The sequence below is a fragment of the Haemaphysalis longicornis genome, unplaced genomic scaffold (genome assembly GCF_048455015.1).
Source record: "Haemaphysalis longicornis isolate Haplotype H1 unplaced genomic scaffold, Haemaphysalis longicornis Haplotype H1 scaffold_1, whole genome shotgun sequence".
Taxonomy (NCBI): domain Eukaryota; kingdom Metazoa; phylum Arthropoda; class Arachnida; order Ixodida; family Ixodidae; genus Haemaphysalis; species Haemaphysalis longicornis.
In genome coordinates this window covers 307,271,765-307,298,291 of record NW_027526203.1, presented here as the reverse complement: position 1 = coordinate 307,298,291, position 26,527 = coordinate 307,271,765, and the positions used below count along the sequence as shown (strand labels likewise).

At 44.7% G+C, this 26,527-nt stretch overlaps 1 protein-coding gene across 2 annotated transcripts in view; it reads left to right on the top strand.

Annotated features, from left to right (window-relative positions):
- Positions 1 to 20,402, top strand: part of Ints8 (integrator complex subunit 8) — a 69,672-nt gene extending 49,270 nt beyond the window's left edge. For both annotated transcript variants that reach the window (XM_077681364.1, XM_077681360.1), the window contains 8 exons: positions 590 to 674; positions 3,435 to 3,543; positions 5,071 to 5,104; positions 5,909 to 5,968; positions 6,543 to 6,604; positions 8,934 to 9,052; positions 11,412 to 11,566; positions 15,930 to 20,402. In XM_077681364.1, the coding sequence (XP_077537490.1) occupies positions 590 to 674; positions 3,435 to 3,543; positions 5,071 to 5,104; positions 5,909 to 5,968; positions 6,543 to 6,604; positions 8,934 to 9,052; positions 11,412 to 11,566; positions 15,930 to 16,229 (924 nt within the window). In that variant the 3' untranslated portion in view covers positions 16,230 to 20,402. The remainder of the gene's footprint in view (positions 1 to 589; positions 675 to 3,434; positions 3,544 to 5,070; positions 5,105 to 5,908; positions 5,969 to 6,542; positions 6,605 to 8,933; positions 9,053 to 11,411; positions 11,567 to 15,929) is intronic.
- Positions 20,403 to 26,527: the final 6,125 nt, after the last annotated feature.

Below are 26,527 nucleotides of genomic sequence, written 5' to 3'. Positions count from 1 at the left end.
CAGCTGAACCAAGTTTTTGCAATGTAATGACAGGGAAAATGAAGCAACTTGAAGCACACCACATAATCAGTGTAAGGTATACGGAGAGCCTAATAATTTGCAGTTTGTTATTGTTTCGGGTACGTATTTAAAATTTGGAATGGAATGTAACAAAACAAGAAGGCTGTTTAATAGAAAGTTGTACATGAGCTATATATTTGGGAGTAATTGTGTAGCCCAGATGCCTGTTACAGCGACAAATTTCTGTTTTTTATTTGAAGACTGATTTAAAGCTTACCAGGACAAGTGCTGTCGGTGTAACCATCAACTTCAGTATATTCTCAAAAAGGAAGGTACCACTGCTGGTAGAACCTTGCCCTAGTTTTGTTTGGGCAGCTCTTCTTAATAACTTTTCCCTTTACACACGCACTAAAATTGCACCTCAAGTGTTCTAGATTTTATGGCACATGCCAGCTCTGTGAATTAAACTCTGAAAGTTGGGTTGCCATGTGCTTTTCCTGGTGAATTATGTTTTGCATTGCATTAGTGTTGCCTTGTAAGGTGGTAGGGATGAAGCTGTACTTAACTTAAGCTCATAATTGCATTTCAGTTGGCGAAAGCACTGGCAGCAGTATGTAAGGATGTCTGCCAAAACAAGCTGACTCGTTCCATAGCCCAAGACCTCTGGGATCTCTGTAAGTAACACTGTGTTTTTTTGTTTTTTACCACCCAGCTGACTGACTCCTCCAAGCTAAACTTCATGATAAAATAGCTGCGAGAAAAGGGCAGCGTAGGCAACCATGCACTACCATTGTAATTCAGTGTAATTCAGAATGTTCTGTAACACTTGGGAGAAACACATGGGCCAGCTGTTTCCTGCTTTGCTCAGCAAACACTGTAGATGCTTGTAAATGCCCTTCACTGGGACATTGAATGGAAGAGGCACCATTCTCTAGATACTTTGTAGCAGAAAGGCTTCAGCCCGTGCTGCACTTAGAAAAAAAGAACGACGACGCTAATTTTTACGTTCTTCCGTACGGCATGACGAGGACTGTACAGATGTGGCAGAGAAAATATTTGTTGTTAGACACGTAGTTACTTTTTAATTAAGCAGTTTTTAATCAAAACTGAAACAGAGCCTACCGCCTGGGATATGGCATCATATTTTATGATGTGGGCTTTTTGGGGTTTGTGTCCTTTTAAAAGCGTGTGACCATCAAAAGTTTCCGCATACGTTTATTTTACATGTGCACGTCCCTGCCTCCGTGTTTCTTTCTGAAAATGCTTCGGCAAGCTCCACAAATCCAGTTTCACCATGCATTCGCGGTTTGTGATGTCACAAGTGTAGTGTGCGAAAGTGGATAGGGCATCGACACTTGTTCTTACGTTTTTGGAATTTTTGTGTTAATAAGTAACTGCTGCCACTGCGAGTGGTATATTGGTATGTATTCACAAAGCTCTAATCTACAGATATATAGGCAAACTTGCTTTTACACTTTGTGTCCCTTTTAACACGCTAAATAAATTGGTTCAGCCATTTAGTGAAGTGAAATGTGCACCGCTGCCCCTTGTATGAGGTATTTAAAGTGACAAGGTAGCTGCAGTTTGCTTTACGAGGCTCAGTGTTCATTAAAGGGGAAGATGGCATTTCCGGGCTAATATGTAATTGAATTGCAGCAGCTTTTGTGTGTGCAGGCGGACATGGTCATAGGCTTGCCGCACTGGAAAAGATGTGGCTTGTTTGAAGAGTGGGTGGCTCCCGTTTAATTGTGCTGCAGATTTCTGCTCCGCAAATAAGAGAATCTGAATGAATTTTTTTGGCAGGTGAAATGACGACATGGTGTGTGCTCGTGCCTTTCAGCACGTCGCAAAGTAGTGACGTTTAGCTCTGCCGGAAGGCAGGCTTTAATAAAAAAAAGTTCTAAAAATATAGCTATGGAGTGAAATTGAATATGAATTGTACTCACTAATTTGCCAGTACAACGTACCATGAGATGTACCTTGCTGATTGCCCATAATGCCTGTCAAATCCTGCTGCAATGCTTAAAACTGAAGCTGAAATGCTTGTGTGAAAAGCATAAAACATGAATTATGTGTACTCTACACTGGCTCAACTTTCTCAGTTGCATTTCTACATAAAAAAAAAGGGAATCATATTTGCACGGTTCTAGCACACCCCCAATTATACACACAGGCAAGTTTACTCGTAAAAAAATTCAAATAAATAGTTTGACACCGGTTTTACCATGAAGATATAAAAGACATGACACCGCGTACATTTGATATAACGCAGGCAGCTGTGGCAGTGGAAATTTCTTGCTCTGAATAAACTTTCTTATCAAGCTCCTGGTGGCCTGAAAACTAGAGTATGGAATGTTTACAGCGTCTGCTATGTGAAAAACTTGACCTTCAGAATTTCGGAAATTGTGGGCCATTGGTTTCTTCATCACTTCTTCACAGATTTCACCTTGGAGTCTTCAAGCTCTCGAAAATATCTGTGCATGGGGCTGGTTAGTGTCACTAGATAAGATACAGAGTACTGTCACTGAGGCATGCAAGTGTGCAACAGTGGCCATTTTGTTGTTTATCAGTGTTGCGAGATTACCGCTTCTGCGGCCTCACCGCTAACTTCGACCGGGTCGTTTGTTAACAACACTACCGAAGATGCAGCAAAAAAGCAAAATGGCATCTTTGGACACACTTCTGCTGCTGAAATGCTGTGACACGCATTATCTTTGATTCACATTTGGAACAATGTCAGTTACACACAGCCGCAGAGCAGGGAGGGCTAGCTAAGCCTATCAGAGTTGACTGACTAAAATGCGTAAACAACAAAATGGCGGCGCCCATGAACCGTCACAGTGTAAACAAATGTCACGTAATGCAAACTGACCAATGATCATGGCAGTGGCACGGAACAATAGGAGAAAGAGTGCCGATACTCTGTACTCTTCTCTAGTGACACTAGGGCCAAGAAATACTTTCTTCGAAGCCTTGCATAAAAATTTGGCACTCTCTTGTTTACACCAATTGCATACGCGTCTCCGGGATGTGCAGCGTGCGTGATGCTGTTCAGTTCCCCTCGCTCTTGGCAAATAAAATAACCTTGTGCTTAAATTGCGCATCAGAGTAGCCCCTTCCCGGACCCATAACAACTGAAACAAGGTGCTAATAGCTGCTATATCGCCAACCTCTGCAACACTTCGCTAAGTCTAATGTACGCCTTAATTTACTTGCATGATGTTGAGGTAATGTTTTAGATTAGATTTTTTTAATTTCGGAAAGAGTTGGTGTCTACAGTGATGCTGCTAGCTGCTTTGCAGTCAATTTCACTTTGGAGCTGGCCACTTTTAGCGAAAAAATGTGTGCATTAGAATCGTCGCGCAGATACGGTTTCCTTCAATGTGAATGCTTATTGCAGACTGAAATTTTGGCTTATTGTTGTCCTTCTTCAGTGCTATCGATGTTAGTGGCACCGAATAACCAGCAGCACAAGAGGACTGCCACTGGGGCCATCAAAGAGGGCAGTGGTCAAAAGGAGACGCCTGCAGCCACTCTTCACAGGTGACATCTTGATCCTGCCATTCTCTGTGCAAGCCTGTAGCCCCAGATCTCGAAAAGGGGGCAGGACAGCAGAGTATCTTCATGTGCCGTTACCTTGTGTTGCACTGCAGAGACCTCTGGAGTAATGTGCTAAGTTTTGACAATACTTTCCCCAATGACTTCCTTAATTTATTCGAGTATTCGAAATTACAGATATGGTAGTATGCTATTGAGGTGTTTTTCAGGGGAGTGCAAAGTAAAAATGCATGATCTGGGAAAATTTATTATCTACACTTGCATTGATCTGGAAAACGCACGTTGGGATTCAGCTTTCATAGCATTACTGCCAGGAAAAAGCACGACAACTGGAAATGTACCGGCAGGGTGCTAATGTACGAATAGAATAATCCTGTCTGTTGAGTTCCCATACGAGTCAAGGATCTGATTTTCAATGTCTCCATATGTTCGATTGCCTGAATATTGAAGATGGCACCAACTGTCAAACGTGTTGTAGCCCAAAAACTCAGTCCCCGAGAGTCAGGTCACCTATTGGCAAATGCAGGAATGCAGATATGTGCTTACGCAAAGAACACCCCCAATACGAAACCCAGCAACATTAGGGGCTTAATAATGGAGGAAATGCCGAGGCCACGAAAACGGGTCTCACCACCTCGTTCATTTTTTCGCTTTACAGGTGGGAACAACACAAATGGCGAATTTCGCAATAGGATTAATTTAGCTTGCTAAACAAATTTTGTCTGAAAAGAAGAGTAAGTTTGGAACATTTGAACATAAAATAGATGTATCGGGTAGCTTATGCTGAATGCATGCTTTTGAAATTTGAAAAGAAAACCTCAGCTAGCGAGCGTTCTTAAACATGCTGCCATACTACTGCAGGCAGTATGTTTCAGTTTTGTTTTCAGCCAATAGTGTTGCCCTTGTGTAAAAATGCAGTTAAAAGGGCATTTTGTGGTTGAATGCAAGAGTTGTCACTCCTTTTTAGTCCCAACATAAATATCTTTGACGTCTAATGGCAAAAGTTATGGTTAGCGCCAAAAGTTAGTGCCAAAAATGTTCTTTTCATCCGATCTCCTGATTCGAAGCTGGCAACGGGCAGGCTTAGACACTCGTATGTCACCCTTTTTGAAAGAAAAAAAAAATGGTGTAGAAGAGCTCACTTGCATGCAAAAAGACGGGAAAAGAAGTTTCTCGGAGCATCCCCAAAGAGCTTCGATGAGTGGACACATTTCCGGCACGAGGTTTTTCCTGGTCTGATTATTGACCAAAACCAATTGGTGCAGAAGTGTGCAGAAGGCAAAAGTGTGAGAGGTGGTTGCAAGGCTGAAAACATGGCCCCTTTTCGTGCATCAGTGTGCCATCGGCCACAAACGTCTGTGGGACGTGGTTTCATCTGCCAAAGTTCAACAGTTGGGCACTTCAAATTTTCTCTGTTACGATATTCCTGTCACCGTGGTTTTATAGCTGGCCACTATTGGCATGCCAGAGATTCCAGCAGTGCATACTGATGTTGCCCTTCTCCATTTTCAGGCACACTTTTCATTCCTTTCTGCAACAGCTCAAGGTGAGAACTCGCTGCTGCTGTAAGGCATCGCCATTGGGCACAAGTGACAAGTGGCCCCTAGCAGGGCCTACTCTAGTGCTTACTGGTCTTTCGTCTCCAACACTAATGGCCATCCATTGCTAATGTGTGTCAAAAATTACTCGCAAGGCTAGTGCAAAGAGGGGCTTTATTTTGTTTTGTGTTGGGTTCCTACTTCACTGTTGCTATGCCTAAGCACTACTTTCCTCAGACCTCTCTTTGTCTGCTGCTTTCTTTGCTTCGCTTTTCGGCACTAGACCAACAGCCTGCCTTAGGTGCAAGCTGTCCATGTTAGATGGCTTTCTTTCTTTTTGTTTGTCTGTTTGTTTGAAGGGTTATGGGGGATGTATGCAGTGCCTCACCCCATCCCCATCTCGGATACCTGAACCTTTCTCGCCAGTATTGCTCAGTGCTGTTCATTTGCCTTGACTGCAAAAAATGTTATCACTAAAAAATATGTAGACCTGGCTGTAGGAGTTGCGTCTACCGTGCATAGAAAAGTGTTTAAAGAGCAAGTGGAAAATTTGCCTTGTAAGTGAACAGGCAAAGATATGAGGCACTGCTAAGCGTGTGTAAAAGTTAAATATTTGATATCAGTGACCTGTAAGGAGGCTGCTGAAGGTAAAGATAACACTTTTTGCTCTGTCAGTACTGCGATAATAGGTAGACTATTTTCCACTTCGTGCCAATAATTTGGTCCAGAGTTTTCTAGGTTGCAGCTTGTCTGTTTTCTGTAATTGTAACCTTGTCTTATGCTTTCTCTTTGTTTTATTATTTCTAAACAAGGACAACCTGGCCCTCTCCATCCTGCTGTCATGTCTTGCGAGGCAGTATAATATTTTGAGGGTAAGTTTATTTCTGCATGTTGCCACATTAAGCAGAGTTACAGGTTGTGATCATCGCTGATTACAATTAAACCAGACACTACGAACAGCCAGATATAAATGACTTTGTATGTATAAAGCCTTGTTTGGTCTGCACGGATTTTAATGTTACAAAATTTGGTTGTAACAGGCATGGCAGTTACAACCACACTGTCAGTTGCAGTGAACCAAGGGTAGGAAAAATATTGTTTTTGAACAATCTTTACTTGTGCAATATTAGCTACCACTGTTTAGGTAATTGTGGTAGTCAGGTTGCAGTTAAAGGATTAAAATGTGTGCTGTAACAGCATGCACTGCAGATCAAGGAAAGGCAGTGTACTGCAGCGTGTACGAATTCCGTTTCTGGAAAAAGCAAGAATGTTTATTTCGCGGTACTATGCAGTACGCGGTACTTTTGTCTTTCTTTTTCCATAGAACACACACACTTGTGTTTAAAACCAATAAAAGGGAGCCTGGTGCAGTTCAGGTGCCACAGTGCTGCCTGGTGGGAAAGTTGCATGACATGGCAGTTACGAAAAGTGCACTATGTTTTTCAGGAGGACAGTGGATCTGAAGTGTGCCTGGAGTACCCCCAACTGTGGCCTACGTCAATCAACAGGTGAAGCCGTCTTTCTGGCCAGGTTTTTGGCCAGCCATGGAGTTACGTAGTTAATTACTTGTATGATGAATTGCGAGCTTTTATTCAAAGCATGTGCCCTGTACATCATAAAGTATTTGTCTAGCCGCTGGCTGCTTGTTCCGCAAGCATGGCTTGGAATTTGTGGAAGGTTAGAATAGTAGCGATCATGTTCTATGCTTGTAATATGGGCCTAATTATGTTGAAGGCCACCAAGAATGCAAAAACATGAGGATAATTTATACACACACGTGGACACACCAGTGAAGTATGGTGAAGAAAGCATAGGGGAAATTGTTTTGTGAATAGAAGTAATTGTTTTTGAAATGTTACGAAAGGAAGCAGAGAAAATTGTGCACCTTGGGTGGGGGTCAAACCTATGACCTGCATTATGCGCATCTTATGCCTTTCCAACCCAGCTATTTGGGCAGGAGTATTCTCCCCCACTTTCAGGGGTATTTATGTGATGTGTTTGTGTCCTACACTTGGGATGTATTTGTGTCCTCATAGCCAGTGCCACTCTAACAGTGGTGGAGCGGTGCTGGTTACCACCCACAAGAAATATATTTATGTGCATACATATTAGCAGTGGACCCATTGATATATTAACACACCTGGGCATTGCTGGGTACTCACACATGTTGAGGAATTTGTAAAGGTGCATAATTCAGCCTGAAATCAAGATTCTCCACATTAGTAAGCAAGATAAACCCCGGAAATAATTTGTAGACATAGGTAAGCGTTACGTATCAGTGAAAACCAGTTTGATATAGAATAGACCTGTGGGACAGTCAAGAATCTTCTAAAACACAATTTAGCCTTTTTTTCTCCCTTAGGGGTATAATTTCCAAAAATCCAGCCCTAACGAGCTCCTACTGGCCATGATAGGGATGTACACTTCCGATATTTCCTATCTCTAGGGCCAACGCTTTGAGCTGGGCATTGATGAACCTGACAGTCAATCAGTCAGCTGGGCACTTCACTTTTTAGATATAGATGAGCGAATGGCTTCGTGTCTGAGAGCTGTGCCTGCTGTAACTAGGTGTAGTTGCCCCTTGTATTTCGTACCCTACGAGGACCTATTGGCAGTTCATCACTTGAAGGAGCCATGAAGGCAAAACACAAGTTTGGTTCATTCCAAAGATTTCCTTGTTAGAATCATACTGACACCACTTTTAACATAAACTTCGCTCAAAAGCTATATAATTAGGAAAAAAGGGAATGGCCATGCGACCCACTCGCTCATTTCCCGCAACAGAACCTATGATGTCATACCAGCCTGCTCTGCGATTCGCGGAGGCCGGCAAAAGCAAGCGCAAATTAGGCTGAGCTTGTAAGCTTGCAGAACGAGCTATTTGCGCTTAATTTTAGGGCATATTCTTTTTAAAGCAATAAGAATGGTGGGACAAACAGTGGAAGTAACGAAAGCACATGTAAACATAGAAGTACTGATGCATACTGCTGTTGGTACTGCGCGCACTATTCTTAATTTAGCTGCGCAGCACTGCGGGGCTTTGGGGTTGTCTCAGACGACACTGGCCGATTGTCGCAAGCAACGGTGTCATACGTGACCATATTTGTCGAGCGAGCACTATGTTTCACGAAACGATTATTTTCTCCCAGAACAAAAACAAGCCTGGTTTAAATACAGTCAAAAACAAACCAAAGGCAGAAAACAGCTTGCCACGGTATGGGGGCGCCATCTAGGTTCAGTAACGCAAACAAACACGCGAACACCGCTGCTCTAGCCCGGCCGTGCGCAATCGGCTGCAGAGCGGTCGGTTTCTGTGATGTCATTGCAGACCACTAAATCACACGATTTAGCGGGAAAATCAAAATTTTAACTTAAATTGATTAATTTCTCAGTGAATAAAGCATCGTTTGCTTCAGGACAAGCACTGGGGGCACTGGGGGGGGGACACACAAAATCTTTCGAATAAGACAAACTTGTATTTTGTCTGCATGGCCCCTTTAAACTGATAAAAATACAATGAGAGATGAGCATGTTGCCTGTTGTCTCAAGTTACAACATTAAGTTGGCAGAACAGGGCCGGCCTGTGGCCTGCCTCGCTCTGCTAGCAGTAGTGAGAGACTTGCCAAGGCTGCTGCGTAACCATCACTGCCTATTGTGCTGCTGCTGGACTGGAGTTGTGCGCACATGCATTCATTGTTAGCAAAAAACGGATTTGAAACGTTGTCAGTTGCCTGTGTGGAATGTGTTGAACAAAGTCGCTGTTGGAGCTTTTTTGCGGTGCTGCTTGCAGTTTGGAGAGGTGTTGTGTCAAGGGCTTTTCCATATCTTTGCCTGCAGCCCATCGACCTACTGTCGGTCGACCGCCACGGATGTCTTTCATGCCACCCTGCAGCACTGCCTTGCCACCAACAATTGCCACGCGGGATGGGTCAAGGTCTTGGCTGACTTCTGCTATGGTGGGTCTTGCACTCGTCTATTCTGGCTGAGCCTAGGTGCTTGTACTAGGTATTGCTAGCCCATTCGATCATTTGCCAGGCGAGTTTTAGGTCAAGAATGCTACAAATAGCCTCAACATTGGATTTCAAATAAATGGAGTGTTGTTGTCGCTATGTCAGAATGTTTTGAACAGTAACTGCTACGAATAATTTGTTTTTTCTGATTTATTGGCATATGCTGTGGTAATTCTGTAGTCAATAAAAAGTTAAGAATGTCTTCAAAGCTCCACCAGTGCCTTACCTAGGGGTGTGTGAATATTCAAAACTTCCAAATATTAAAGGAATAACTTAATATTCGATTTGGCTTTTGAATAGCACTGTTAGAAACTTCAAGGATTTTTTAAGTGTTTTAAGGTCCAGAAATGATAGTGTAAAATTGTTTCAATGAATTTGGGTACCTAGATTATTACACGGACCATTACTCGTATACACAAATTGTTGAAAATGAGAAATGCATGCAGAACATTGCCTTTGCCGTGATTTAGAGTTAGGCATGCATGTCTATGCACACAGTCACAATCACATGCGGCGATCAATGCCTGCCTTGTGAGCGAACGCCCAGAGGGAGAGCAGTGTGTCGCGGCTGTTGTTGTTGGGGGTGTTCCATTGGTGCAAGGTGGTGATGTGCGGTGGTAAGTACTGGGCACGGAGGTCCTGGTAGCCAGGACACTCCCACAGCGTGTGGTTCACTGTTGGGCACACTTCTATGGTGCACATGGAACAGCTTACTATAAAATCAAATTTCAGCCAAAAAGCTAAACCTAGGATAGCTTATTTGTTTTATGCCATAGAAAAAATTTGTGCAGGCTTAAATGAGCGTCCTTTTTTTTTTTTTTTTTTTTTTCCTTCTGTGAGTTGGTTACTGAAGCTTATCCAAGTTCAATTTTTGCATTAGGAATTGCACAGTATTCGCTTCGGTTCAAAACCATTCGAGTAAAATGATTATTCACTTTGTATTTGAAAGTGAAAGTCCCTATTCACACCCCCTTACTCATCACAGCCAACCATTTTTTTCTCCATGCCTTGCAAAACTGTCTGTGACATCTGCTTATTTTCGCTGATTTAAGCCCATGCATATGCTTGGAATGAGGTTGAAATCTATTTTTACCCCACTTGGCTGTTGCACGCACCTAAACCACCAAGAGAGTAAGTAACCTGTATCCAGGTTTACCAACACCTCTGTGGCAGTGTGTACATTCAAAAAGGAGCCCACTGCTCAGTTGACATCATGGCTATATAGATGCTGCTGCTTGCTCGAGTGTGGTGTAGGGATGTTTGCAACAGCATTCTTTCCTTGTTTCCAACAGTAGTGCCACTTTCAGTTCTTTCGAGTAAAGGATGTACCAAATGGCCTTGTTACTGACTAAAGCGCTATTGACTCTCCTTGACAAAAAAAAAGTAAAAATATGCTTATGAATAAACCATTCCTTCAGGATACAAAGTGTTTTGAATTTTTAGTCTTTGATGCCCCTCATCCAACCAGGCACTTATTGATGCCTGCATTGTGGTTTCCCACTTTAGCATTTGAATGTCCAATCAACAGAATGCTCGCGGGTTCATGCGAGGATTACTTTCCACTTGTACAGCAACAAGCACACCCTGTCACTGTCTTTGATATTGCTGTGAAAGGGAGTGTATGTGTGCCTTGTCCTGCCTGTTCCCTATTATTTTAGCGCCTTGTGTTTGAACACTGCTCTCAAAATTGTCATTCTCTTATTGACACTACACAAACAATGCTTCATTAGTGCTATACTACCTGCTTACACTTAGGGATGGAACAGAACAGCCCTTACTTAGTTGTCACTCAGTGGAACCTGCAGGGCACGATGTCTTTGTGTATCTTTCCAAATCTGACCGTCTTTTCATCAGGGCGTGATCAGAATCTAAGCTTTGTGTTGAATTGAGAATAGTCACGTGTTTTCATTGTTTAAGTATGATGCTTTCACTTTCTGTTATGCCATGGGAAAATATCATAGCATTATAACAAATTGCTTAAGTAGTTTTGCCTGTTCCGCCACTAGTTTCTTCCTTGGCTGTGAAGACCACCGTAGATTACTTCTCTAAAAGTAAGCCAAAGTGGCTACTCATAGCACTTGCGATAGTGTTCTTTTGCAAAGATGGATTTGATAAAAAGTCCTGGAAGTGTGCCCTTTAAGGAAAGGGTGCCGGAAATGGCGTTCGCGGTGACCTTGGAGCCATTCAAAAGCGCACACGGGAGGCAGATGTTGGGGACAGGGGTGACCGGGTGAGCAGGGCTTTCACTTACGTGCTTCCCTGCACCCCTTTCTTCTCCTTTCCTCCACCCGCGGTGGTGCAACAGCCCAGAGCCACCACTCGGCAGCGCTGAAGCACTACCTGACTGCCCTGCTGATGAGCACCGACTACTTCACCCAGCCGGCTCCCAGGTCGCTGGTGGACGACCTCATGTACAAGAAGATGGCCCACTGCTGCAGCAAGCTGCAGTGCCACACGCAGGTGGGTGCGGGCTGAGGCCCTGGGAGGGTTGCGACCCCACTCGGAACGGTGTGCATTAGTGAGCCCTGGTGTAGGGGAGCTATAGGAGGAGGATCACTAATAGGTAGGGTTCGTTTTTGGGTTTTAGAATGGGTATCACGAGCTTCTTAATTCTAACATGTTAAAATTGGTGTTTGTTTCAAGCTGGTGATGGAGGGCACGTCAGGGTTTTCTAGCAAATACTCTCCAAAATTTGCCATTTGCTTGGAAATGAATCAGTAATGATTACAGTAAAGAGCATTGATAAACTCTAAGAAATGAAAATTTTATTCACAAAAAGCTGTTCATCAATTTTTTTACACATCCTTGTTTACACACGTCATCTGCGTGCACAACCTGTCGGTCTCCATTTGAGACCTGTCCGATCGTTGAACGTATCTCCGCCGGGAGAAAGTTCTCTCAACATCACAGTTTCCGTTAGCTAGGCACAACAAATGTCAGTGCAGCATTTGCCAGCGTGGGGTAGGCAGCTGTAGAGTCATGCCAATACTCAAGGAGTTAGACAGCTGCGTTTGTGGGGCTTGCTTCCAGCAAGTACTGGTTGAGAATAGCGAACCGTCGGCCCATGATTTTGCAGACCGCTACTTTGAAAAGGTCCATTCGGGAGAAATTGGGTTTAACCTGGTTCTTCTGAAACATGTTCAGTGTGTGAAAATCGGGTGAAATCTGGTTTTACCTGAAAACGAACAACCCGACTGATAGGTGATAGGGAGGGTCGAGGAGCTGTGAAATATATGATTCTTTGACAATCTGTAATGAAGAAAGAAGAAGGAGAAAGTGGCTGTTGGGGGTTGAGGGAAGAGGAGACAGTGGCCCGTAACTGTGTGGCATAGAGAGCTGACAGCTTAACAGACCAAACAGGGGAAAATAATTTTTGTATGTGTTGACCCAGTACATTTACAAAAAGACCTTTCTTCGCTCCTTCTTGTCCATTTTCTTTTTCTTCCAGTAGACGATGGCATTTGCGAAATGTAATTTGTGATACAATTTTATCTGTGAGTTGTCTCAGCCTTCACTTTGCTCTTTAGCCCTAATTTAATTTGTGTTGCAACTTACTGCAGCAAAAATTGCTGTCAGCTGCCCTCATTCCATTGAAAAATTACTGAAGTGATGAAGTCTAGTGAGAACATTAAACCTTCTCAAGTAGTGAACGACGTCACAGAAGGCAGCCATTTGTAGCTTTCTCCTCTTTGCGCAATATGTCAGCGTAGGACAGGCTTGATGAAATTCACCTGCTACTGAATGGGCGAAGAGGCCACGCTTCGAGAGGCTCGGTGTGCAAAGCAACCACTAGAGACGATAAGTCGCACTTGCAGAGTGGCGTGTGAAAATGTCGACCAAAACGATGAGCTCACTCTCGAAGCATGGCCTCTTCCTCAGCCACGCAAACTATCTGCAGCAGGGCCACATGGAGGCAGTGATCACCTACAGTAGCTTCGACAATCAAGTCGCGACTCTTCTACAGTTTCTACAGTACAGAGTGCGTGCACACGGCAACATGAGGATGGGTCTTTCTCATTGACGGGACTTTGCCATGATTGGTCTTTCTCGTTTCAAGCAAGTGTTGCCACGATATGGCGAACACTGGAGTTTTTTTGTGGTAAATGTTGACCAATCTCCCTAAGTGGGTATGCTTGGCTTGACGAAGGTGCGCTTGAGGCACGTGTGCACGAGTGCTCGGCATTTTCTTGGTATTTTTAAAACTGTAGACACCGTACACAAATGATTTGCTCAACAGCTTTGCTGTTAGAAAATACTCAGCTCCTCTGTAAGCTCGAACGTCCTTGCGAGCACTTTTCTGCGCGACAACCTCAACATAAGGTCATTGAAATGCCATGCCGCCGACATCAACCACGGCACCACAACGATACTAAAACTCAACTTTGAGTCCATCAATGATCATTTACAACAGCTTCGCCATTGAATACTTGCGTGTGAGTGCAAGCTTCCCTGAATTTTGTTTTGGCTGAAGATAGGGTGCTTGGAGGTCCTTTTCAGAAAAGTGCGCATCTCTTCTACAAAAGCTTGTCTGTCTGTGTGACCTGTTTGAGCACCTGAACCATCTTAACAGCAGCATGCGCGGGATGGGCACTAATGTTGTCTCTTCAGGGGACAAGGTGAAAGGCTTCTGTAAAAAGCTTCAAAGTTGGTCGAGCCGAGTGAGCAGGAACGACTATTCTGCTTTCAAGCTTTTCAGTGAACTTATAGGCTTAGAGGCAGTATCTGCAGGTGACGGAGCCGCATACATGGTCCTCCATCTGAGCACATTAGGCCCCCCAGAATCTGGCCCAGATACCTGGCTTGTGGCCCCTTTGGAAGCTGACGCAGATTGCTTTGCACATGAATGTGTCGAAGCAGAAAATGAGTTGATGGAGCTTCAAGAAAACTTGGCGATGAAGGCAAAGTTTGCCACTGTGAGCCTTGAGGCATTTTGGTTGGGAACTGCAGAAATGTTCCCACTTTTCCATGGGATGGCTGTAAAGCTTCTGTTGCAGTTTTCTATAACGTATGCATGCAAGCATGCTTTTTCCAGGCTTGCTTACCTGAAAAGCAAATACAGAAATAGGTTGAATGTGGCCGCAGATGTGCAACTTTGTTTAAATGTGACTGCGCCACACATTGGTACACTGTCCAAAATGAAGTAATGGGCACTTTTTGTAAATGTCGTAAATTAAAGGCACCTGTTGCGCACTCGAGTGGTGCTAAGTTTCCTATGTAGACGGTCTCACGCGACAGGTGGGCTAAGAACTTATTTAAACTACTATTTTTAGCACGTTCTTGCACAACCCCCATGTCGTCCACCACTGGCCCGTGCACACGAGAGATAAGCTGGGAAGGCCAACGCAGCCGAGCAGATTAAGAGAGGAAAAGGTGAGAGTGTGAAACTGCTATGGCCAAGCGAAACAAGCAACAGTACGAGGCGGCGATCGAAAAAAGGCGGAAAAGAAAAAAACGGAGTGACAACGCGGCTTTGAAAGACACTGATAAGCAAAGAGCTGGGAGAGAGGGAGAGAGAGCGTTGTGAAAGGAAGAAACGTGGATCGAGTGGGTGGGGAAAGTGGGTGTTCGGTCATCACCGTGGGGTTGCGTAATTTGTGTTTTCACGTTTATCGGCTCAATGGGAGCTTCAAATTCGCGGTCTGCCGGCCACCTGGACTTCTGACTTCTCGCGGTTGGCGCGTTAGCAATCTCCTGCCGCATGGGGCCATTAAAGGTTACCTCCCATTCGCCAGTACCTGCCTTCTTGCTTGTGTCTGTTAAGCAAGTGGTCTGGCCTGCCAGCGGACCTTTGCACATCAAGCAGTGTCATACGGGAACTAAGAATAAAGAAAGGTGAGGACAAGGTGGCAAAACAGTGTAAAAGATTGGAAAAACGCCGGTTTATCTCTACCGGGGTCCATCGTATGAAGTGGACCATGTGCACCTGAGCGTTTTATAATCGGGAGTTTTTAATGCATTGTTTCTATGGGGAGTTTGCCGGGACCGCGGTGATCCGTCGTAAGAAGTGGGTCTTCATAGGACTGGGAGACGTATCACCGGGGCTTCACTGTATTTGTAAACTGTTTGCACTGCTTAGTTTCAGTCTAAACGGTTGTTCTGCTAGCTGTCTCAACTATCTCCTAATGTGTCTGATGCAAACATCCTATAAGCTGGTCTGATTAGGCCAGCCTGTTTCGCAGACGCATTCCTTGTAGAGGTGTTCTCGAGTTCATTTTTTCCTCAACCTGTCACGCGTTGCAGAGAATAGGTTACTAAGCAGTGTGCCTTTGTACGAGTAGCGGTAACAGCTTCATGGCTTTTGATATGATCTGCTGCTGGGAGGTTGGCAAACCCTAAATTGAGAATATGCACACAGCTTGCAAACATGCACACACTTTGCAATATTATCAGAGTGGGGACAGAGCTGCTGCATTGGCTTCATGATGGCTGTGCGATTAATGTTGCTTCAACCATCAAGGTCGAATGAGGCTATGCACTTTTACAGCTGTGTGAGAAAATTCACTGCATAAAAATACCAAGACTGCCATCTTGTCTTTTTCGGCTGCCGCAAAATAATACTGTACTGTATCTGCTGAGGCGTGTGTGCTTACTTACTGGAAGGGGGCAGTCAAAATTTCTTCATTGTGACTGGTTTCTCACTACAAGCAGGTCTGTTGTAACTGGCCTAGTCTGTATTTTGCGCCGTGGATGGAGAGGCAGGTAATCCTGCAAACCGGCAACTTTCACAAATTTGCCTATAGGGATGAATACAAATGAGCACTGTAATCTTGGAGACGTCTGGAGAGCAGCTCGGCTAACAGCGCTTGCGGGGTGGGGGCTGCAGGCTGCTCTGCTGTGCCAGCTGATGGATGAGCCTGATTACGGGGCGGCCTTCAAGTCCCTGAACGAGCGCCAGTGCCAGGACAGCTGTGACTCGCTGTACGAGCATGTGTGGGACGTGACGCTGCTCGAGTTCCTGGTGCACCTGCACTCACGTCGCGGTGAGCTCGAATCGCGCCAGAAGGCACTGCACTGCATGGGCCTGCTGGAGCTCAATGCCAGCAACAACGAGGAGATCCAGCGCGAGGCGGCCAACCTGCGTCGGGGACACTTCCTGCGTGTCATGGCACGTCAGTACCTCTAAGCGGCGCTCTCTGGGGGAGCGCCCCTCTGCCTCCTGCCCCAACATCGTGGAGCACTCGAGTCGGAGGCTGCACTGCTTGTTGCCCCGGCAGCGACCGCTCGGGCACTCTACACATAGAGTGGCTAAGTCATCGCAAACACGAGCACTCGTGGGGGAGACGTGTTTCCCCCGCCCCACCATCCAAAAAACCGGCGTTCGGTGGTAGCTCGATGCCGCCATGTACTTATGGTGTCTAGACTGGGTCAGTGGGCCGAGAATAAAAGCTAGTTGTTGAGAATAAAACTGAGAGTAAAAGCACAGTTACCACAGTTTCTTTACTGTTTAATACACACACAGCATACACGACGCGTGCACTTTTGTCATTCCAGAAATGGCAGCACTAGAAATGGACTGTGGACAAATGGACAGATTGATTGAAAAAATCTGAGCAAGGAACTAAATTGCCACACACTTGCAGATGCACGTAGTAGTTTCTTCACACTCAAAAACGGCACCAAGGGCACAGTCATCCACGCACACATCTCGGCTTGAGGTGCCGCTTTGTTTCCTCCTCCGAAGCAGGAATTGAGCCCAACAAAACAAAGCACAGTGTGTGCTGCAAGTTTAGTTCTGTGCTCCTTGCACAATTCCAAGCTGACGGCTGGTGAAGCGAGATAATCAGTGAGCATCACTCATGTGCTTTTCGCACAATTCCAAGCTGAAGGCTGGTGAAGCGAGATAATCAGTGAGCATCACTCAAGCCACTAGTTTGTTAAAAGCGTCAAGCAGGAGCATTGGTTTCTTAGGCCTTAGATGTCGATGTTTCAAGTTCGTGTTGTGAGCGCAGCAGTCAGGTACAGAAAATCAGTGTGCACTAGGAAAGGGGAGCAGCAGCACCAGTGAAGGGTTAAGGAGTGTTCTGAGAAAGGGCAACAGATGGTAGAACATTGTAGATGCATCTTGTATACATCGCCACGTGGGCTCAGGGCTTCATTCTACATTGCTATGGGTAACGACACACCAGGCCCTAGTCTAAGGCCGGCAGACTTGAGTGGGTACGCCATGGCGAAAGAGGCCAGAGCAACTCTAAATGCCACTCATCGCAACCGCCGCTGGGAGGAAGCGGCCATGGATGAAGCTGTGGCAGCGGCCCAACGAGCAGAAGAGGAGGTCCAACTAGGCTTTTGCCTTCACGTTCTTAAAAAGTACCAAGCATCCCCTGTTTTTTCCTAGTTCATCTCAACTATGTTCATATTTCATTTTTTTCCTGCTTATCTCGAGGAGATTCTGGTGAGATCAGCTAGATAGTCGAGCACTGCTGCATTTGAGTCATGCAAACACCCTTGTTCAAGGGAGCATGCTGCATCAAAAGTAAGCCAAGAATCGCTCTTTCTCGCTGCGAGGCAGCTGTCCACAATGTGATGGCAACGTCTTGTGCCGTCACTGTGTTTCCAATGTCACGCAACTCAGTGGCATGCTTTGTCTATCTCTTTTTTTATTGGGATGCTTCTTTAAGATCCTGGGAAAGAAAACATTCTTTTGTACCTGGTAGGTAATGCTAATCATATTCAATGAATTGTCTCTCAAAATGGCTCTCGCAAAAAATTCGAGGACACCTATGCACCTCTCAAGTTTTGGGCGTGGAAGCATTAATGACCATTTGAACGCTGCCGAATGCTTCGAGTTCTGCACCACGAGTGATGCTTTCAAGTTTTGCTGCAGGCCATGTTTTTGAGTAAAATTGTTGCGGGTTGTGTTTCAGGGTTTCTATGTAAGCATGTTGGCAGTAGAACAGAATCATTTGCATAAAATTTATGAAGGTTCTACTTCCACGCAGAGCGGCCTGGCTTGCTGGTGACTGTTGCGCCGCTAGGTGAGGCCAGCGCACCCTGTGCTTAATGCACTCGCTGCTTTCCATGTGGCTCTGTGCACGTCTAAGGGATGCCTAGTAGTGCGGTCCTTTTCTTCATTATCATCACCTACCTATTTAGATCCACTGCAGTGCGAAACCCCTCCCATCGACCTCCACCCCTTCCTGTCCTGCGCTGCCCGAGTCGATTCCTTGCCTCCGAACTTCCTTGTTTCGTCCCTGCATCTAGTTAATGGCCTTCCCCTTCTTACAGACCTGTGTCTTGTAGTCACTCTGTTACCCTGGTGGTCCACCAATTGTCATTCCTTCTCACTACATGGCCAGCCCTAGTCCATTCCTTTTTCTTAATTTGAACTGTGATATTTTCTACTCTGGTTAAGTACTTTCTACTCTGGTTAAGCAAACTCAGCTGCTTCGCTAGACAAGAGTTCGTGCATTGAACGTTGGCAAGTTCAAATTCCAGGGGCGGCCTGTTTGAACCCAGAGATCCTTAGCACCCTCTGCCATATCGCTGGCCTGACCGCTGCTGTGCTCAGGTGCTCTACAGCTGCTTGGAACTGAGGGCCGAGAGTTATGGCATAGGAGGTGCGGCACATGCACTCTGGAATGCTTTGCAGTCATCTGGGTCTAGGAGCCACTTCCCAAAGTTTACGTCACACATTTCGCTCAATGAGCCATTGTATGCTCACAAATACATGCAGCTAGATTTTTTTTTTTGGGGGGGGGGTCTGCATAATGGAGAGCGACAGTCTTGGCAAGGCGTTACAGTTGAATGGCACCAAAAACGGAAATTTTTGGCCCTGGCATAGGGATACGTAGCCAGTTTGATAAAAGCAGCAGCTCTCTTGTTTATTTTTGGTTTTGGCATTTCAGTGGTCACCACTCTCAGTCCTGCAGCACAGGAACTGCTGCGGTGCCTAGTGTACTTAGTTGCGACAGCAGAGGCAAGCGGACAATTTAAGTTGAGCTCTGAATCGTCTGCTTGTCCTTTCACAGCACGAACTGTGAGGTGCGGAGTCATATTCGCAGTGTATGGCACTCATATTCATGAAGTATAGTGAAGTCGTCGTGAAACGGCAGCATGCTGAAGTGTGCTTCACACTGTCGATTGCCCACCTACCCAGTCTAGACACCATAACCTAGGTGCTCCCAAATAAGCGCCTCGCATGGTGTGTAAATTCTTGTATGTGTTATGCCTGCTGTTTATGTGCTGTGTATAGACGTGTGCGTGCGTGCGTAGACATCGATTATGTGGTATGCCTATTGCAAGCCTGTCGTAGTCAAAGTTGCACACATGAAATGCTTACAAATGTGACACGTGCGGAAGAGGGACGTGCTACTGACAAGTGTCTGTCAGAGCTCAGAGTTATGCAATTTTTTGTTGGCACAAACTCTTTGTTGGAATGAAATAAGTGAGCCCTCCCCGTCGACTGGATTTTGTCAGGAATTTTATCATGGTGACAAAGGTATGCATGCCCACATCTTGCTGGCTCTGTTACTTGTGAAATGTTTTTTGTGCTGAAGAGTGCCCTGGCTGCTGCAAAACATGCCTGGCCCATTGTCACTTATGTCTCTGCATGGTCTGTGCGAAATTTCCCCTAGAAATTATTTGCTGCTAAAATTGTGGACTGTTCTTACATTGCGTGAACAGTATTGGATCGGCCCGCTGTTGATGCCTACTGTAGGATGACTGCCTGTCCCGCTGACTTGTGTCTTGCGTCACCCAAAAGTATCCTTTCTTTGCACTCATACGTGCTGACCACATTCATCCTCTGAGTCCCCTATCTGCCCCTAGTTCGTCGTGTAGTTCACCTGTGGTTAATCCTCTATATTAGATGTGGCCCAACACAACTTTTTTTTTCTTGAAATTAAGCTAATATGTCTGTTACGTGCTACGAGTGCCGTAAACCATACTGCCGCTTCCTATTTATAAATGTTATTTACACCCATCATTCTATCCATAAGTCCACCAAACTTTTCTGTCAAGGTGCTTAGGAAGTCCACAAGTTGCTTATCCCAAGTCATCACTAGGAATATGCATTGGTTGTATGATTCTCTTAGTGGTAGAGGTCACCTACTGTCTGAGCGCTTCCCAAGTCCACCCCAGCCCCTGCTAACGCTATGCCCGATTTCTTCCTCATGGTTAGGAGCAACACTGACATTTTGACCACAGTTGTTATATTTATGCCCTCTTCTAGTATTCCTTACACAGTCTGAAAAGCTGCCTTTCTGCTTGGCTGTATAACGCCACTTTATGATTTCTGCATATGTGTGTATCTTTAACCCTACTACTGAACGTCATTAAAGCAATCGCTGAACCACTCTTTGCAGATTTTCTCCAAACTCACTGAACAAGTTCAAATCTCACATGCCTCCAATATTCCCCGTTTACTTATATTCCTAATTCTTCTAATTGAGATCCCTAAAAGCACCATCTAGATAGGCTATAAGTAATTTCGGAGAGATAGTGTCTGCTTGTGCCCTCCGTAAAGCAGCCATGAAGACAAAATACAGGCTGGTTCAATTTGAAAGAACCAGCCGTTAATAACTCACTCAGCTCTATTTCAACTACAAGACAGAGAGAGAGAGAGAGAGAGAATAAACTTTATTTTGAGAAATTTCACCGGCTTATGACGCACGTTTGGAGAATGCTAACGTTCTCGGTTTCGGTAAGACCCTTATGGCGGTTGGTGAGGCTGTGGACAAGTCGGGCCATCTGACCCGCGGCTTGGTTTTTTAGGTTTATGAAGCTGTCACTTTTGCGGTTGTTTTGTATTCTTAGTCCTAAGATTCCGATTATCGGGACCTCTGGGATTGGTTTGCCGTTTATGAGGAGCCTGATGTTCGATTTCTGAGGTGGTCTTTGAGCCGGCGACGGAAATAAAAGCAGCTCGGATTTAGATGGAGAGCAAGAGAGTCCCGCTCTTCCAACTTGCTCTGTGACGATGTCAATGCCCATCTGCAGGATTTCAACTACAAAAGATGCTCTTCTAACTAAAAAAAAAAAAAAATTGCACCACAGTGAATCAATACAAGTCCACTACAAACACAGCTATCAGCGTGTTAACTGCTTGTCAGCATTCAGGTGGTGCGATCCAATGGAGCCAGAGGCCCCGATACTATTGTGCAGTCATGTTTCTTGGTGGTGGCTTTGTGCGGCAGCTGCCAGTCACACAAACAAGATTCTTTGACGTCGTGGAAGTCTACACTTAGCCAAAAAGTGGCTGAGTAGTCGTCAGAGCTTTAGCTGGTTTCCCTAATACTATCGAGATGATCTGTTTGAAGTTTGCAATAAAATTGGTATCATTGGTATCAAGACAAAATACTCCTTGTAATGAACGAAACTTGTGTTTTGTTTTAATGGCCCCTTTAATAGGGAAGTCACTCCTATTGCTGGTTCCATTCCCGGCTGTGATGGCTATTTTTCTGTTGAAGGGACCCTGCAGCACCCACCATCGACTACTCGGAATGTATTTTGGTGTAAAGTTTATTGTCCCAGCAATCTCCTCCCGCAAGAATTATGAAAATTCGTTCACTGTCACCAAAACTACGCGCAATGAGAAATCACGCATAATTGTTCCCTCTCAAGCGACCAAAGCTGCGTGCTGTCTCACGGAGAGGGGGGTGGCTCGCGGCGTTCTTTTCAGCGGCCTTTGATATATCACAGGCTGGGGAGTTTTCTCTTTTTCTCCACAACGAGAGGGGGCCTATTTCCGGTCTGGTGCCACAAAAAAGCAGGCATGGCTGCCTGCTCGCAAGCGCGCGTTCAGGCTGGTGGGGCATTTTTGAAGCAATAAACGTTTGTTGTCAAGTGGTCTCATTGAAATGGGATTATTAAGTTTGTCACTCAAACTACGCGTGCACTCAAAACATAAAAGAAATGTCAAAACTGTGTGTACAGGTTCAGGCATAGAAGAGGTTGGCACACAACGCTGACGATGCTGGATCCTCACCAGAAATGCGAGAAATAAGCTGTGAAGTTGACCAGCGACAGCCAATAGGACCGCCATGGCCACAATGATGTCATTTAGGCCATGCCAGGGGTGCATAATGAGGAGAATTGAAGAGAGCGCGATTGGTTTTTCAACGTCTTTCACAGCAATTTGCGCGCTCACCGCTTCACGTGCAGGTGTAATTTTGGCTCGGGTACTCCTGGCAATGTAATCTAAACGTCGCACAGCTTTACTTGCACTGTTCAGAGTGTTACAGGGTCCCTTTAAAAAAAAAAAAAAAAACATCCGTGCGTCAAGATTTCAGTGCACGTTAAAGATCCCCAGGCGGTCTAAACTAATCTGCAGCCATCCACTGCAGCACATTTTTTATTCCAGGTGTAGCATTGGTGTGTAAGACCACAGTTTGCACGTCTCACTTTTTGTATAAAGGCTGATCTTCCTTGCAGATTCTTTGTATTGTCGCAGACCTTGACCAGCTTCGCCAGAAATTGACGCTAATCATAGCCGCATATAGCTGTGCCCAATCTCTCTTCATCTGGGTATGTGTTGCTGTTGAAAGACCGAGGGATAGGAAGAGGAGAGAGACGAAGTTGGAGTTTCGGCTGGACTGGTATTGTGCCATCAACCTGTCTTTGTGCCGGTGATTACGGTGTCCTTTGTAAATATATCTTCCTTTTGACAACGTAACTCTGCATTGTCACGTGACTGTGTATCCTCTCCTAAACTCCCAGTGCTGAAATGGTTCTATGACTGTGGTCCACTGAATCAAACTCTTTTCGTAACCTATGAAGGTACAAAAGCTTGCTATGTTTTGTGAATGGTTGATTGCATGAGTGTGCAGGTCCTCAGTAACTTTTGTTACTTTTTTGGAATTCATTTTTGTTGTTTGCATTTAAATGGATTTTTCGGTTCTATTTTTGTGCTTTCATATGTTCCTTTAATTGTATTCCTGTTCAATGGTATTCCTGCAGAACATTGTTACCTGATCCCCCTTATGTCATGCCTCTGAGCCTTTAAGGATATAATAAATGAAATGAACGTGATCTGTTGTTGATTAGTAGCCTTTGCTAAATCAAGCCTGTTGTGTATACTATCACCTATGCAGTTAACTATTACCTCTGCAAACAGCTTGTATCGAACAGAGAGTAGGCTGAATGGTCTGCAATCTCCCTTCTTGTGGATTGCAATCAGGTTGTCATTTTTCCAGGCTAACAGTACCTTTTACGGTGGCGGCTATCTTGTGAGTAGTTCATATTCTGCCACCAAGCTACATCACTGATCCACGACCACGGAGTCCACGACTAAAAGAGGCATTCTACCCATTTCTCACTCAAGTAACCTGACCGAGATTGGTGCCCACCCCTTTATTGATGTGCACTGCCTTAAGGCTTTTCTTTTCGTTGCCGCCCAAACTATGGCAGATTTGATTGCTCGCCACCATTTCGCATGGTGCAAGGTGTTGGTGGAACTGGTTTAACATGCTGCTTTTTTGCCTGCAACTCGCTTGTTCTTTCAAGAACTCTTTCAAACACTTCCTTAAATAAATGAACAAGGATAATCTTGTTAAAAATGTTTTAAACCTTTTCACTGTTTGGCCTCATTATGTTATTTGTTGCATCATAATTTTCATCCTTAATGGACACACCCAATGTAAGCAAACACTTTATGTCTCCTCTTGATTCCTTTTAAACATCCTGCTCTTTTTGACGGTTCAAACTCCCGTGCCAGTTCTCTTAACTGGTGGCAAGTTTGCTTCCTTTCATCGTGCTACATCTGTTCATCCCGGGCTTAAAGGGACACCAAATTGTAGAAGCAATGTGGCCTTTATTGTTACATTACTGTGCTGAGACTACAAACATGCTGCTCTCGGCAACAACACTTATTTAATAATGCAACAAAATGCCACAAGTCTAAAAACTACTATCACCTCTGCATATTTTTTCCCACCCTGCAACTTTTTAGGTCACAAATTGTGAAATTTTATCAGTGAAGCTTGTTCAAATTGCCCACGTTTTTTTTTTTTTTTAATGCATCGTTTAAATTAAAACAGTACTGTAAACTGGAGGTTCTTGTCACTGCCAAACAGGCTGCCACACTTGAACACCACAGCCAGTAAGTTTCAGTGATTTGTCTTGCCTAGGTGTGCAGGCTCAGTCTAGATAACAAATTATTTGACGCTACCGTCACATTTTACTTCCAGCAGCAGCAGCAAAAGTGCGACATCACTTCCACAAACACCTTTATTGCAAATCAACCATATTGTTTTATTATTATTTCTTACTACGTTTGTACGCAGTATGCAGTTGCCAAGCTGTCCGGCAGTTTGCCGGCAAATTCAATGGATGCATTCAGTCTGGTACTTATGCCCCTTATTGCAGGGCCTTCCTTGGCCATTTCTCTCTCCTCCTTTCTTTGCTGCTTTCACATTGGAATTTCTGATCACAGACATGTACGTACCAAGTTTCTATATTATTTATTGCCTACTCGACATCCTCCTGGAGGCTTTCACCAGTTTTAGAATCGCAGCCAGCAGTTGGATCATTGGCTTGTATAAACTTTATATTCTACCTTGCGTAGTGTTTATTACCCTTAGTTTACATCTTGTAATTTTTGTACAAGCAATGAGGCAGACAGTGAGAGGGTATAGAGGCAAAAAGAAAGACTAGCAAGATTTCTTGAAAGGGTAGAAAAAAGGTTTGCCAAAGGGACTAGACTTTTGCTTATACGTACGCACAAGAGTGATTGAGCACAGAATGGAAGAAGGTAAAAAATTCAACGGGTGAATTCCTTAAAAAATTGTGTTCAAGCCTCTGCCACATGCATATAACTGGGCTGAGTGAATTTATTAACGGGACACTGAAGGCAACCAGCAAGTTGGTTTCGAATGAAAGTCTGCCATTTTAGCATTGATTCAGTGCTGAAAGATGCCTTAATTGCTGAGAAATTGCTAATCAAACAATGCATTTCCCTCGCAGCAATTTCAATATGCAAACAGCAGCTGCTGAAACCATTGTTTGCATCACGATAAACCGGAAGCAAGCAAGGCAGCGGTGATGTACGGCACTATCGAAGCAACTGAATACAACCCTACCACATATCAAGCGGTTTTGTCAGTTTCACTCAAATCAGTCGTGCTTTCTTGAACTCCCATGTCCTTTCTTGCTATGGACCAGCAGGCAAAATGGTTCTTCATGCGACTCGTGATCACCATCGACACTTTTTCGAAGAAAAGTATATTGTCCTTTTTAGGCCGTGTAAAGGTTGCCGCCAAACCAACTGCTCGTGCACAGCACATATCCTCGCATAGTAGTATAACCACAAAAGTGGACGAATAGCGCCACCCAGCGGCAGCCACAGAAGACGTACGGTAATACTAACTTTAGCCAAAATAAGCATTTCGGTGTTCTTCTGGTGCAGCAAAAGCCCACAGAGGGTCATAATAAAAGTGGCTTGCACACAGTACTGTGCCAGGGTCACAATTCCAAAGCCAGAATGAACTTGTTGGTGTTTGGGGTCGCCGCGTGATATATTGGCTGTGCTCCCATAATATTGTTTCTAGCTTTCTTTTGTTCATGACACTGCAAGAACTTCCAATTAAGTTTTCATAAACTTGTGAAAACGTATTGCAAAAATATACGTCACGCTATTTCAACCACGTCGGGGGTAAGTTGCGTGATACAGCCAGTGGCGGCGACACTGGTCTTTACATTTTTGCTATTGTCTACCTTATTTTACAGAAGGTACGTGTAAGAGTGGCATATTCGTGTCCTCAGTGAGCTAATCAAATGATCTAGAGCAAGTTGTATTGTGACTTCAGTGTTGCTTTTCACAGACGAAGATAATATCTGGTCACTATTCTTCCTGTAATTAGGACTCTTCTTCAAATGGGCTCTGAAAATGTTGACTCAAACTATAAAACAGTCCAAAATTGGTATTAATGGGTACCCATGTTTCATTTTCCAGATTGTTGGATTGGTTTTTTAAGGCCACTGTTATCTCTGTTGTTGTAAAGAGGGGCAAAAGAGCCAATCTTGTGCTTCAGCCCCATTTTAATGCATCACCCTTTATAGTGGTACACGAAAGATCTTGCTGCAAGTGGTATGCTCTTACAAAAAAATGAAGGAAGCTCGCACTAATGTGCAAGGCATGAAGGTAGCGAAGTTGTACAAGTCCACAATTGCAGTCGATTTGCTTCTTCTTCGCTGCCGCAACGACCTTTACTCCATCACTGTTGCTACGAGTGCGTGCTTCTTTCATTTTTTTTGGACGTGATAGTTATTGGGCATCACCTTGGAGGGTCGTACGCGATGACGTGCCTTTTTCGTCCCGAGCAAGTGTTGCCACAATTATGGCGAACGCTGGAGTCTATCTTGTTCCGAGCAAGTGTTGCTGCAATTACAGCGCACGCTGGAGTTTTTTCTTTTTTTGCCAATCTTGGCCAATCTCCCGAAGTGGATATGCTTGGCTTCACAAACGTGCGCCGGGGATGCTGAGCA